The following is a 14,039-nucleotide window of genomic DNA, read 5'->3' as shown; positions in this document are numbered from 1 at the left end:
AACAATATGAGCAAGGATCAGAACAACAGATAGCAGGCCTCATCCTGGAAGCAATTTATCTTTTCCATGAGCAGCGTAACCAGGATGGAGCAGAATGGATTAAAAAAAAAAAAATCCGCTAACCAATAATTCACTGCTATGTCTATGGATGAGGCCAAGTAATATTGTTTGGGCTCAGTTATAACAAAGTTTTTGCATAGAAAAAGGACAGGGTTCAGGCAATGTCCCAGCTACCCCCTCCCCAATCTAACTGCTTCATTTCTTATAGATCATCTATGTAATTGCTCTGGTTATAAGGATCCAAGCTGACTAGAACCTTGTAACAGCTGATAATGGCTTTTGAAGGCTAACTTCCTTGTTGGAATGAGAGGTCAGGCATGTTTAACCACCAGGAAGATCAAAGTCATGAGCTGTTAGCCTCACAATCTGTGTGGAAACCAAAAATCTCTTGTGCCAGAACTGGTATGGAATAGAACTTGTACTGAAATGCAGACAACAATGATCAAACATCCCCAACCCAAACAAATTAAATATCCAAAACAGACCCAAAGATAAGATTGAGCAAACAACCAATTCTGGATGAGCGCCTCACTAATTCTAGACAAGACATATGCTGGCCCATCTACTCTGAAGTCTGGAAGACAATCTGTGAACACCACAGACATTAGCTCAGAGAATTCAGCTACAAGCTATCCCCCAAGAGGCTGATGTATCTTTTACCAGGTTCCTCCTGATTACTACTTTAAGTGAGTGACTTTAAAAAATGCTAGATACTGACCAAATAAAATGTATCACACTAAATACAGCAGACATGTTTGGAAACTTGGGCTCAGTCCTATGTGAACCTGTGATTTAACTTTGTGCTCATGATCTAGTAAAAAAAAAAAAAAATCTAATATTCTTGTCTCACTCGATGCCATAACAGCCAACACCATACCCAAAACTTACACTGACACTTTTACGCAAGTGTTGGTCTTTACTCAGTAGTAGCCCAGCACAAAAACAGCATGGAATCTAAGTTACATCTCACCCAACAAAAGATGGCTCCTGCAGGTCTGGGCAGATGACATTCATAGGGAAAACTACACAAGTTGTAGCTGACTACTCCATAAGAGAAATTTCCATTTCCAGGATTGTTAGTAGTAGCAACACTATTGCAATTCCTGCTAACTCAAATACAATATCGGAAACATCTGTAATTTTAGTACTTGAGTCTTTTCCAGTACATAATATGTTTTTGTTGCATAAAACATGAAGTTCCCTCTTATAAACTTGCTGTACATATGGAAATTCTACAGATTACAAGACTGTTTCAAATCAGATTGGTTCAACTTCATATTTGCTTTTTGGTATGTCTACAATTACAGAGACTACTAGTGTATTCTAGTTCTCTCAAGTACCATTTATTCAAACAGAAAACGTTTCCCTGAAAAGAACAAGTTCTCACAGACTTCCATTTTCATCAAAAGCACTACATACCAAAACTAGACTTCATTTTAAATTCTGCAATATGAATGCTTTTCATTATTCTAAAGTCTAAGAACAACAATATGGACTTCTTAATAATTTTGTATAAAAATAAGTATCCGTAAGCCTACTGGAGAAACTGTAGACAAAGGTAGTGGTTTAAAAATTAGCTCTCCAAGCAAAAACAGGAAGCAGTTATCTGTCAACAAGATTATATTAAAAAAAAAGGTGTGTGTTATGATTTTATTTTCTAAGCCAAAATTTTCAAAATAAGATACCTAAAGTTAGGCACCAAAATCTAAATTCAGACACCCAAATAAGAAAGGTCTGACTTTCAGATGTGTAAGTCATCATCACATTTAATGGTGACAGTAACTTCCTTTAACAGACACAGCACTTCTGAAAGAAAACAAGGAAGTCTTAATATACAAGATTCTCAGGATTCCCTGCTCCCTGAGGAGCCTTATTTAGGCACCTTTATTTTGAAAATTTTGACCATGTTTATACTTCCAGAGACAACTCCATCTGGTTCCCTAATTTTTTCCCCTCATACCTTAAAAATGGCATGGAGATTTAAGATAAATTCTGATCACCTACAAATGAGTTTATACCAAAACATTTTAATAATATTAAATCATCCACACCTAAGCCACTGCCACAGAGTCATGCATTTCTTTGTTTTAAAGAGAAAATTCTATCCAAATTTGACTCACTTTAGTTTTCAAAAAAGCATAGGATAAAAAAATTAAGAAGCACAAAAAATTTCTCCATGAATATCTAGCACCACTTCTCTCAGTAGAAACAGCCACCTTAAATACTGTATCAGTACACAACTCAAGACAGAAGTTCAGTTTTGATAAGATTCCACAATCATAGCAAATTAGGTTTCCTAGAAGACCCCCACTCACCACCATAAACTCAAGGCGATAGAGGTTGTAAGTATGACACATCATTACAGAAAATAAACGGTATATCATTATAAAACCTACAATGGATAAAAGTGGGAACTTTTTTAGTATGGAAGATAGCATCCCTTTGTTGACTGATTGATTAGATTTTGTTCCCTTTTACCTGAGAGGTCATGATGAATAAGATCAGTAAAGTTGGGGTCATCGCCCCACCAAAATATCCACAACTCTCTGCGTCCAGGTCTCTGATCGCGCCGCCAAACACTCAGTACATCGGCTTTCAGACAGCGACTGAAACTGCTCAAAATGGGATCCTCCTCCGTTACCGGAAAGAGAATTGGGGCAGATGTTGGACCTTGCCATACGTATCGTTTCCATTTAATCCCAGTCAAGTCAGCCTGTGGAAGAGGAACAGAAAAAAAAAAATTAGGTGAAAAACGTTTGGGGGAAAACAAGGTTTACTAAAATCCTGAAGTTACTTCTAGTTCCTTGATTAGAAGGAAGTTGCAAATAGGACACTTGGCAAAAAGCTACCAGATATAAACTCTACTTCTGTGATTTTAAAATGAGAGAAAAATAGAAAAATCCACGATCCTATGCTTTTAAGCAAAATTTACCAAAATAATTTCTAAAATGTATTGTACTCTGTTGAATGAGGATGATGAAGACATCTTATATCCTAAACCAGGGGTAGGCAACCTATGGCACATGTGCCGAAGGCAACACGCAAGTTGATTTTCAGTGGCACTTGCACTGCCCGGGTCCTGGCCACCAGTCCAGGGGGCTCTGCATTTTAATTTAATTTTAAAGGAAGCTTCTTAAACATTTAAAAAACCTTACTTACTTTACATGCGATAGTTATATATTATAGACTTATAGAAAGAGTCCTTCTAAAAAAGTTAAAATGTAATACTGGCACACAAAACCTTAAATTAGAGTGAATAAATGAAGACTCGGCACATCACTTCTGAAAGGTTGCCAACCCCTGTCCTAAACTATGACCTGCACCTTGCTTTACCTCTATCTTTAAATAATCGCTGAAAGTATTAATATCCCAGAAGCAAAGTTTCAATAAAACTGACCAAGTTCTTAAAATGTTTGCACTGTTGTTGTAGCTGTGTTGGTTTATGCAGAAGAGACCTGAAGAAGAACTCTGTGTAGCTCGAAAGCTTGTCTCTTTCACCAATAGAAGCTGGTCCAGTAAAAGATATTACCTCACTGATCATGTATCTTGGCAAACACTTTTTTCCTTAGCCTTGATCTTATGCATGTATGCTCACTCTGTACATTTTAAATTACACAATGCTTTCAGGAAAACTGTATATAATAGATCTACCTTCAGTGAACACCCTTAACAACCAGTGCTTTGAAAGATCTACTGGTAACAATTCTTTATTTTACAGAGAGGGAATAGGTCAAGTTGCAATTTTTCAAGTGCACCCAAGGCCATCATATTCTCCCCTTCTCCCACTCCCAAAATTAAATCATGTTATTTTTCTGCAAAAAAAAAATGCATTTAACTTAAGTCTGAAACTGAAGTTATTATCCTGTTAGCCACAACAATTTGTTTTGCTCTATATCTTCCTATTAGCACAAGTAATCTCTATTCTTGAACTATTGTTTACAAAGCAACACTGTACCAAAGAGATCAAGGTTTAAACCCTGACCACTTCTTAAATGGAACAGTGACTCAAGATGCATGGCAGGAGGAGCCAAATGGATTCAGCCTTATAAATAAGCATATTCAAGGGGGGGTCCTTGCTAACACCATCCCTCCTTCTCCCACATGGTTCTAATCTCTCCTCTTCCCCCAGATATGACACAATAATTAAGATTATTGCACAGTTTTATCTAATAGGGTAGCCTCCACCACCGCAGTAGGAAGATAAGGCTTCGGACTCAGTGTTGCTAAGGAATTTGCAACAGTTGGTACTTCTGAAAGACTTACAAGATGTTGCTCATACCGAGCTGCAGACCTGATGCAGCCTTCATACTGGTATCCTGTAGACATGATCAAGCTGCCCAGATTCCACTCCCCCAAAATACACCAGCAAGAACAACCAGACACAGGGTTTACTTAAAACAGCCTCCATAATAATAAATACCAGTCAGCCTAATACAAAGTAATTTGCATTAAAAGGAAAATGAAACAGGCCAGCAATCCCCATAGCCAAAAGAAAGTGCACTATATTCCAATCCAAAACAAGTTGTCTTTAGGAGCTGTCAAACGTGAAGATTAACAGTTTAACGGTAAAAGAACATAAAGATGTGAAATGGTGCACAACACAAGTATAGGATGGCATGTGCATTTGTAAAAATAACACCAAAACCAGTTTAAAGAGAAAAATGATAGACAAAAGAAAGCAAAGAAAAAAGTGGGGATTTAGTTGAGATTTTTCTGGGGCGTCACTACAGGGGGAGAGGAAGCAGAGAAAGTTTGCCTGAGGAAAGGGGAGTAGTGGAGCTACATACCACCTCCTGCCAGGACTAAAATAAAGATATGAGAAGGTATAGCTAAAAAGATTAATAGGAAGCAGAAAAAGTTGGGGAGAAGGAAACAGAAGAGGAAAGCAACGTGTTGGGGTAATACTAGCCAGAAAAGACAAGAGAAGGAGGGAAGGACAATATTACATAGCCAACGGGGAGGAGGGGGGGAGAGAAACAGAGGGACATAGAAAAGCTGGCTGGTTCCAGGCAGGGCCTACTCTGAGGACTCATCTAGCAGAAGCTATGCTAAAAATGGCTGCTTTGCTTCCACTACCCCTTCCATCCCCCCCACCTCAAAAAAATCTTTCCTTCTGTGAATAGTGTGTCTGCAGCTGGTGGACACTTACCAGACAGAAAAGGTTGGAATGGCAATCCTCCAGGCTGGCCCCGTTCGGCACGAAGCAGGAACTCATCCTCACAGCCACAACCCACACGCCATTATCCCACAGCCTCCGACAAGAAAGAAAGAGACAGACACAGAGAGAGAGAGACAGAGAGATAGAGGGGAGGGAGACACACAGAAGGAAAGGGGGGGGGGGAAAGAGGTTGGTTACACACGCACAAACACCACAATTAAATAAGGGATTTTACACACTGAGACACAAACGGGGGGGGGGGGGAGCAGTGAAAAGTGGGCAAAAGAGTCAGAATCTTTCCTCCTCTTCTGCCAAAACGGGGTAAAAACAATAACGGGGAGAAAAGAAGGGTCAATAATCCAACGATGGGAGATTAAGAAACACAATCCTCCCTGCTTCTCTTGTCTACTCAATCGAAGACCAAGGGAAGAGAAGACAGTAGCTGATCCAACGAGGGGAGAGAAGTAGGGTAATTAATCCAATGGGGCAGGAGGTAAAATGGGTTCAAGCCCCCTCCCTTTATCTCAGTAGCCAAACGAGGGAGTTGAGGAATAAATAATCCAACAGGGGAAATTAATCCAGCAACCTCCCTGCTCTTCCTCTTGTTTCTTAATCGCCAGATGAGAGGGGCAAATAGTGGAATGACTAGGGCTGAGTGGTTGTGGGTCGGTAAGAGTCCGAGGGGAAGAGTAAAGCGGGGGTGTCAGATTCTTCTCCCTCTCAAAATATATTCCAAATAAATTAAAAATTAGATCAGACAAAAACTTCAGGCATCAGAAACTAGATAAATCTTAAGAATTCCCAAGAGTGGGGTAAAATTCTCCCGGGGGTACCCCAAAATCCGCCGGAGGGGGGTTCTTGAGTGAGAAGGGGACCCCGAACGCCCCCTCAGCAGCAGCCCAGCGAGGTATGTTTTCTTGTGAGCATAACCCTCCTCGACAATCCTCTTATCTGAAGGGTGAGACCCAAATATTCTCCGTTGTGCGTGAAGGTCCTTGGCTGGGGGGGCGGAAGAGAGAAACTGTGGCGACCCTCAAAGTCTCTTCGGGGCAGATCTTCTCGCGGGGGGGAGCCCCAGTTTTTTCAGAGAGGCGGATGAATCCCACGAAGTCTCTCGGCAGCAGGGGCCTACCCCAAAGTTGAGCCGAACCCCACGAAATCCCCACAGACAGGTGGGTCTCCGAGCCCCACCAAGGTGCCGCGGCCGAGGGGTTCCCTCCGCGGGTGCAAACCCCGCAAATCTTCCGATGGAGACGTCTCGTGATGAGGGCTGAACCCCACAATCGCCCTAGCTGGGGAGGGAGGGACCGACCGCAGAGTCTCTTCAGGGGAGGGCCCTCCCGAAGGGCGGGCTGAACCCCCAATCCTCAACTGCGGAACCTCGGCGGACGGGGGGCCGAACCCGCAGATCCCCCCAGCCAGGGGCTGAACCCCGAGTTCTCCTCAGCCGGGGGGGCCGAATCCCACACGCTCCGGCCCCGCCGCCGAGCGCGGAGACAGAGGGACGCGGCGGCCGCAGTCGGTGCCCTGAAGCCCCCGCTGGCGGGTCTCCTCTCTCAGCGGTGCCTCTGTCGGCGGCTGCCCGGCCGCGGCATCCTGAGCGCCCGGCTCCCGTCAGCGGGTCACCCCCATGTCGCGTTCCAGGGAGAGGGGGGGATTCGTCTCCCGTCTAATTCCGAGCCCCTTTTTCTTTAATGGCGGCCACAGGGACGAGAGTCCAGGACCCCTTCCGCTCCCTGATTGGTCTCTGCCGCGTCACGTGGGCTTGAGCAACGATGGCCGCCGTTGAGGTTCAGGGAAAGAGGCTGCAGTTGCGCAGCCCGGCCATTAGGGTCTCCGGCAGCGCTAGGGAGCTGGGAAAGTCGGGCTCACTGCTCGTTGAGAGAGCGCCATCTAGTGGGGCGAGCTGTACGTTTGAAATTAATTTAAACCTCAAAGTTCTGGTTCGAATCCTACTTTACCACAAGGCCTCACATTTGACAATGGGTTGAATTGTGTCTCCCCAGCTCCTACCATGCTGGGGTTTGACTCCCCACTCAAAGTGCTAATTCAAATCCCCCACAGGAGTAATCCATTTTTGCATCCCCGCAGCATCCAAGCAGATGTCAAATGTCAGAGGGGTAGCCGTGTTAGTCTGGATCTGTAAAAGCAGCAAAGAATCCTGTGGCACCTTATAGACTAACAGATGTTTTGGAGCATGAGCTTTCGTGGGTGAATACCCACTTCAACAGATGCATGTAGTGGAAATTTCCAGGGGCAGGTATATATATGCAAGCAAGCTAGAGATACCAAGGTCAGTTCAATCAGGGAGGATAAGGCCCTGTTCTAGCAGTTGAGGTGTGAAAACCAAGGGAGGAGAAACTGCTTTTGTAGCTGGCAAGCCATTCACAGTCTTTGTTTAATCCTGAGCTGATGGTGTCAAATTTGCAGATGAACTGAAGCTCAGCAGTTTCCCTTTGAAGTCTGGTCCTGAAGTTTTTTTGCTGCAGGATGGCCACCTTAAGGTCTGCCATAGTGTGGCCAGGGAGGTTGAAGTGTTCTCCTACAGGTTTTTGTATATTGCCATTCCTAATATCTGACTTGTGTCCATTTATCCTTTTCCGTAGAGACTGTCCAGTTTGGCCGATGTACATAGCAGAGGGGCATTGTTGGCATATGATGGCGTATATTACATTGGTGGACGTGCAGGTGAATGAACCAGTGATGCCAAATGGGTTCAGATTCTAGGCCCAGGTCCATCACTCACCAAACATACCCACCTATAGGCTAGGGTGACCAGATGTCCCAATTCAATAGGGACAGTCTCCATTTTTGGGTCTCTCTCTTATGGAGGCTCCTATTACACCCCCCCCCCATGCCCTCCATCCTGCTTTTTCACACTCGCTGTCTGGTCACCCTTGTTGCCAGTTTTGGTTAGCTGTATTCCTGGAGATCTCATCACATGACAATCTTTAATTCCTGGAGACTCCAGGCCAATCCTGGAGGCTTGGCAACCTTACCTGTAGCATCCGCTAGTAACCCAGGGATGGGGCCCAAAATCCAAGTCTTATCAGCTCCTCCTGCACACTGGAAAGAAGTGTTAATCTTTAAGTTGCCACCAGACTCCTTGTTGTTTTTACTGGAAAGAAGGACTCAAGTCTTTTCCAAATCTTGGCACAGGCTGATAAAGGTCAATGCACAAGAGCAAATCGGTACTTTGCACTTACAGAGTGGGTTTTGCATCTTAAAATTCTTTAGAAATTATAGGCACGAACAGCACTCTATGTATTCCATGATTCTATAGCCATCAAATCCAGCCTGCTGCAGAACTGTGCTTCATTTTGAGAAAAATATTTTTTAGCATGCATGGTAGAATAGGCTTGTTCCTATGGTAGTGAATGGATGTAGTTGCAGAAGCAGTACGAATTCAGAGTTCAGAAGTGGAGGTACTATAGTAACATAAAAAAAAAATTTTAAGATAAAGTAAATAGTCAACATTTTATTAGGCCTATCATCGTGGGTCTATTCTATCACATTCAATAGACTGCAGGTAGAATACAAACTTTAAAGCTTTATTATTTTATGTGACTCCATATATATTATTGCTATTAGCTATATTTTAAATCTGAAAAAGTGGTTCCAGCAAAGGAAAGATACCTTCAAATATTTTGGCTAGCATTTCAGGACTCATGAAGGTGCTGAATGTCTACTTTCTGCAAGTCTTGAGTGGGAGGAAAGGACACTCTATAAATAAGTTTATAATATAAAAAAAGACAATGAGCAGGTGTAGATTTATATGTTTCTAAGACAGATAAACTTTACTTCTCACACAAAGACTATTTTTGTATGTCAGTGTATGCAAGCACGATTTTCATTTATTTATTTTAATTAGAACTAAACTGGAATGTTTTTAACCCAAGAGACTCATTCCCTCACTGCTGTTGTAAATATAGCAGCTAGGGACAGGGATGGGCTGGGAGGGAGGGTACTTTGGAACAGAAGCCCCTTTCCAACTCAAAGCAGAAGCAGATGGTTTTCTCCACAGTGACTGAAGATGAGGACAGCAGTAGCAAGATCTGTGCTGCTGCAGTACTCAGAACTGACTCCTCTGGGCTGCTTTGGGTACTTAGACGCACACAAAAGACCTCCAAAGTTTCAATGTAGCACTTTGGTCGTTAGAGTAATTATCTCCCTGCACAGAGATAAAGAGTTGTTTGCAATGTTATTAAGTCACACATCCCCAAGGAGAAATTCAACACTTTGAAGGAGCTAAAAGAAAGAAGAGTTCAGCATTCACACAGAAGTACTGTTGTGGTTTCTATCAAACAGCATCTTTAGGAAAAGATAGGATTTGATTGAGGGAATGGAAACATGGGAATACGACACACTGTAGAGCAGATTTTCAACTGTGTAAGTAGACCTCTCTATTGATTTAATTAGAGTTAAATCAGCTTCCATCAGCTGAGAATCTGGCCCTGTCTCCTTAAACAGCACATACTAGTAGAGCAAATCTGGAGTATAATACTAGCTTTACCACTGATTCACTATATAGTCCTGGGCAACTCACTTAAGTTCTATGCCTCAGTTTACTTATCTGTAAAATTAAACTAATAATTGTATTTAACTATTTCATGTCATGTTAGTTAATATTTGTAAATACTTTGCTATCCTTATCTAAAAGGCGCATTATAGATGCAAAATATCTGTCCAATAATATTGATATAAACATGCCACCTTCCTAAGAGGAGGGAGAAATAAAATGTATTTAAAAATCTTTATCTGATCTATCTCTTCTCTTTTTCTAATTTGCCATCCCCCTCCTATATTTTATCTGAATTAAATTATAACATCATAAAGCCACTAACTGACTTATTTGTTCTATGAAGAGTCATGCACACAAATGGGGCTGCATAAACAATATTAAGATATGCTGGATAATAGTCCATGTTTTCCTAATCATGTATGGTCAATTTTGTATCGTTAGGTAGTTTTGAGTTGAATTTAATAAATACAATTTGAAAACAAAGCCTCTTGAAACATGCAAGAAACAAAACAAAAAAAGCCCAAAGATTTTGTGAAATACTGGTGCTGGAGATAGTACAGTGATGAAGGCTGTCTAAAATAGAATGTATCTGAGCAACTTCCAGAAATGCATTAAGGAACATGATTAGCATCTGTCACATGTGCTCTTTCTTTCTCTTCCTCTCCCAAGAGGGAAACTGTATGGGATTTTTTATTTTTAATGTAATATCTTATATGTACACAGTACACTGTGCTTTGTGCTAGCAAAGGCAAGGTCAAAGAAACACATCTTGCATTTAGAGCAGAAGGGAGTGAGGTCTGTGGTGATTCTAAGGCTCAACATTGTATAATAAAAACATCAAGAGTTAAGAGAATGTTGATAATCCAATTTAAAAATTAACCAGTCTTCGGAAAGGAGATAATGGGGGAAATGTTCAGCATTGCACAAGATTGAAGCCAATGAAACTGATAGGAGTTGGCAGTTGAAACCCAGTGCAGTACCTTAACATTTTACTCATTTATCCCTACATATTATACCCCCTTCACTTTTCACTTGGCTCCAAATCACCATCTAAATATCAAGCCAAGAAAGTGGAGGAGGAATATCTTGTTTTCCCTGTAGGCAGAGGTGTTTGTTTCAATAATAATAATGATTTGCGGAGAAGGAACAAAAAGCAAATCCTTCTTTCCCCAACATTGTTTGCATTTCTAAACTGTTCCAGTTTATGCTCCCCTTTCCCTTACAAGATAAAACATTCCCCTGTTGAATAAGAAATGTCAACAGATTACATACAGGCTGTCCTGAGGAATCTCTCCATTGAATGATTTTGAAGAAAATGGTACATTTTGAAAGTAAATTCTAAAAACGCAGAGAAGGCATCCAGAGGATACCAGCAAGAGCATAACAAACACAGCTTGGGAGGTGAACAACATGACCCATCATCTCTTCCAGTAGCACCATTAAATGTTTAAGAACAAGAGATGAAAAATTACCCAGATGTAACCAATTTATGATTGTGAACCAGAGTTGCAATAACTGGCCCTCCCTTCAAGTGCTACAGCTGACCATTCTCTCCTCAGCACTGCCTCTCCCATCACTCAAATATCAAGTCTCACATCTTCAAATCTGTCTCAGTAATTTTTAATGCCCTAATAATCATAAAATATATGAACCACCAAATAGAATTGCCTCCCATCTTTATTCCCCTCCAGTTCCCAATCTGCTTCCCTTCAAGAATTCATATTTTTTTGTTTACAATAGCACTAATACACCTTGCACCAACACCACTTTTTATCCTTTACTCTAGACACATCCTAAGTGGCTATAAGAGAATATGAGGGGATGTCTATACAGCAATGTTATATCTGTATAAACGTGAATTTAAAACAATATAGTTATACCAGTATAACTCCCCAGGTTGACACTCTTATTCAGGTATAAGAATGCCTTTTCTTGTACATTGCTTTGGAAGGGGTTTAAGCTAAACTGAAAAGGCACTCTTATTCCAGAATTCATGTAACTGTATCGGTTTAACTATACCGTTTTATTATCCCAGTATAACCAGTAAAACTTCCTGTGTCAAGAAAAGCCCTGAGACAAGTGAGGGAAAGGGAGTCTAATTAGTTGTTTTTCCTCCCAAATTACAAAGTGGAAAAAATAAGAAGAGTAACTTAAAGTGCCCACATTCCATCTTAATTTACACCTTCTTCTGGCTGCTCAGTATGCAAAGTGACACTAATTTAGACACCCACTTAACTACCTGTAATTTACACTAATTTACCCACCTCTAAATTTCATCCATTTACTTTTGTTTCACCATCATTTTTAATGAAAATCGTTCAGATACTTTTTGGGCACATGCAAATGACTATCTAGATAACACAATGTATTCTGCTAATTGAGGTACATGGGTCACATGCCAAGTAGCCAAAGTTACAGCAGTTCAAGTGATTATTGTAATAGTCCATCTGAAGCATATGTCAGGTCATATAAACTTATGACAGATTTATGCCAACAGTTCCCCTGCCTCCTTGAAACAGGGAATGCAATCATTGCTACAGAATAATTAAAGAGATCACAACATTAGAAACAATTAAAAGGACTAGTAATAATACAGATAAAATATTATAAGATTAAATCTGTGCACACAAGAAGTACCTTGATGCAGACTTTGTTCCTAGTGGAATGAGAATATGGCCAGTGGTTATTTGACAGCCCCAGTCAACAAGGGAAAATACATTGTTATTAAAAGATTACCAGAATCCCTCCTCACTAATTTATTTTTCTACTAAATGATTTAAAACATTTTCTCTGTAAAATATATCTTTTGCACAGTAATAAAAATGCTGTGTTTTTTAGAGAGTTAAGGTTATGATAAGAAAAGCAAAAGACAACTGAAAAGTAACAATGGCTTAATTAAAAGTATACCACTCCTATTTACACAGATTTTTTCTGATTTAGTTTCACTATCTTAAAATATATATATTAAAATATAAGGCAGAATTTCTACCAATCTATAGACATTTATAAAGTGCTCCCCACTGTACTTTTTCAATCACTGATCCTGCAATTGGACCCCCATGCAAAATGGTCTTCCCATGCTGAACTGAGTGCAGGATTTGGGCCTAACTTTGTACCTTTCTAGTAATCTACAGTTTGTATCATGAACACCATCACCAATGGCTAACATTTAATTTCAGTTCAAGCTCTCTTCTAATTTTTCTAAGTATTTCATTTCACATTCATTTTATTTGAAAAACTGAGAGTTTATAGGTTTGGATATATTGCCAGCTAGCTGGGGTATGAGGTGCAGACTGAGCACTAAAGCCCCAGCCACAGAGCTGGTAATTATTGTAATTGGTCCATTTGAAGCACAATATATCAAATGGTACAGAGAGTTCAAATTCATACCAGTCAGTCTCCAGTTGGCACAGGCAGTACTATCAGGAGGATACAGAGATCTCAACAGGATTTATTATTGGCATCTGCTCAACAGTTCTCTTTTCCAAATGGCTTTAAAGGGGGTTGCGTGGAAGCTAATTTTTAACAATGTAAGGTACCTAAAATGGATGGATCCCCACAGCCACATAGTCTGCAATAGTAATTACTATCAAGCAATTTAAACAAGAGGGATTAAAAATATTATTACTGTAAATAAATGTCTATCAGGCTTTAACAAATATGCCCTGACCACTACAAAGTTACCAAAACATTTACTATGAGCAGTACTACTATAAGTATGTGCAGCACTCCAGAGGACAAGGTACAGTAGAGTATTTACAGAATGTGTGTTCTTCTGTAAACAATTAAATCAAGTTACTGGAATCCTGGCATACATACTGAATGTACAGTACCAAAACTGCCTAGCAAATAGGTTATGGGAATAAGAGAACAATAACTTGCTTTTTAATGAAAAAAATAAACTCACAGGAGGTAGGATTGGGGGAGCTGTTTAGGTCCAACTAAATATCTGCTCTAATGCATTTCTAGGGTACTGTCACTATAGTGTGAAGGCACTATACACAGTAATTAAGATTTTCATTAAGCGTTTTTCACTCTGGATTCTGCTCTTCAACTCCTCACCTACCGTAAGCTGCTTTTTCATTAATACCTCCTCAGGTTTGGGTATTACAGGACTACTTTCACAAGATGGTGAATTTTATATTGTGGTCTGATTTCCATTGGTGGGTCAGGTTTTAGTAGAGGACCCTGTTAAACTATGTGGGTACAATATAGTGCAGTAAAAAGAAGGTAATCTGAGAATTCCTGTATTGTTAGGCCCTGCTCCTGCAAAGACTTAAACATGCAGGTGAGTAGTCC

General features: G+C 40.7%; 1 protein-coding gene across 2 annotated transcripts in view; it reads right to left on the bottom strand.

Moving 5' to 3' along the window:
• Positions 1-6,936, bottom strand: part of MED13 (mediator complex subunit 13) — a 76,490-nt gene extending 69,554 nt beyond the window's left edge. For both annotated transcript variants that reach the window (XM_030537091.1, XM_030537092.1), the window contains exons 1-2: positions 5,210-6,936; positions 2,539-2,773 (exon numbers count right to left, since the gene is read on the bottom strand). In XM_030537091.1, coding sequence (XP_030392951.1) covers positions 2,539-2,773; positions 5,210-5,275 — 301 coding nt within the window. In that variant the 5' untranslated portion in view covers positions 5,276-6,936. The remainder of the gene's footprint in view (positions 1-2,538; positions 2,774-5,209) is intronic.
• Between the last annotated feature and the right edge of the window lie 7,103 nt (positions 6,937-14,039).

This window comes from Gopherus evgoodei, chromosome 17, assembly GCF_007399415.2.
Source record: "Gopherus evgoodei ecotype Sinaloan lineage chromosome 17, rGopEvg1_v1.p, whole genome shotgun sequence".
Lineage (NCBI taxonomy): Eukaryota > Metazoa > Chordata > Testudines > Testudinidae > Gopherus > Gopherus evgoodei.
This window is presented reverse-complemented; position numbering and strand designations above follow the sequence as displayed.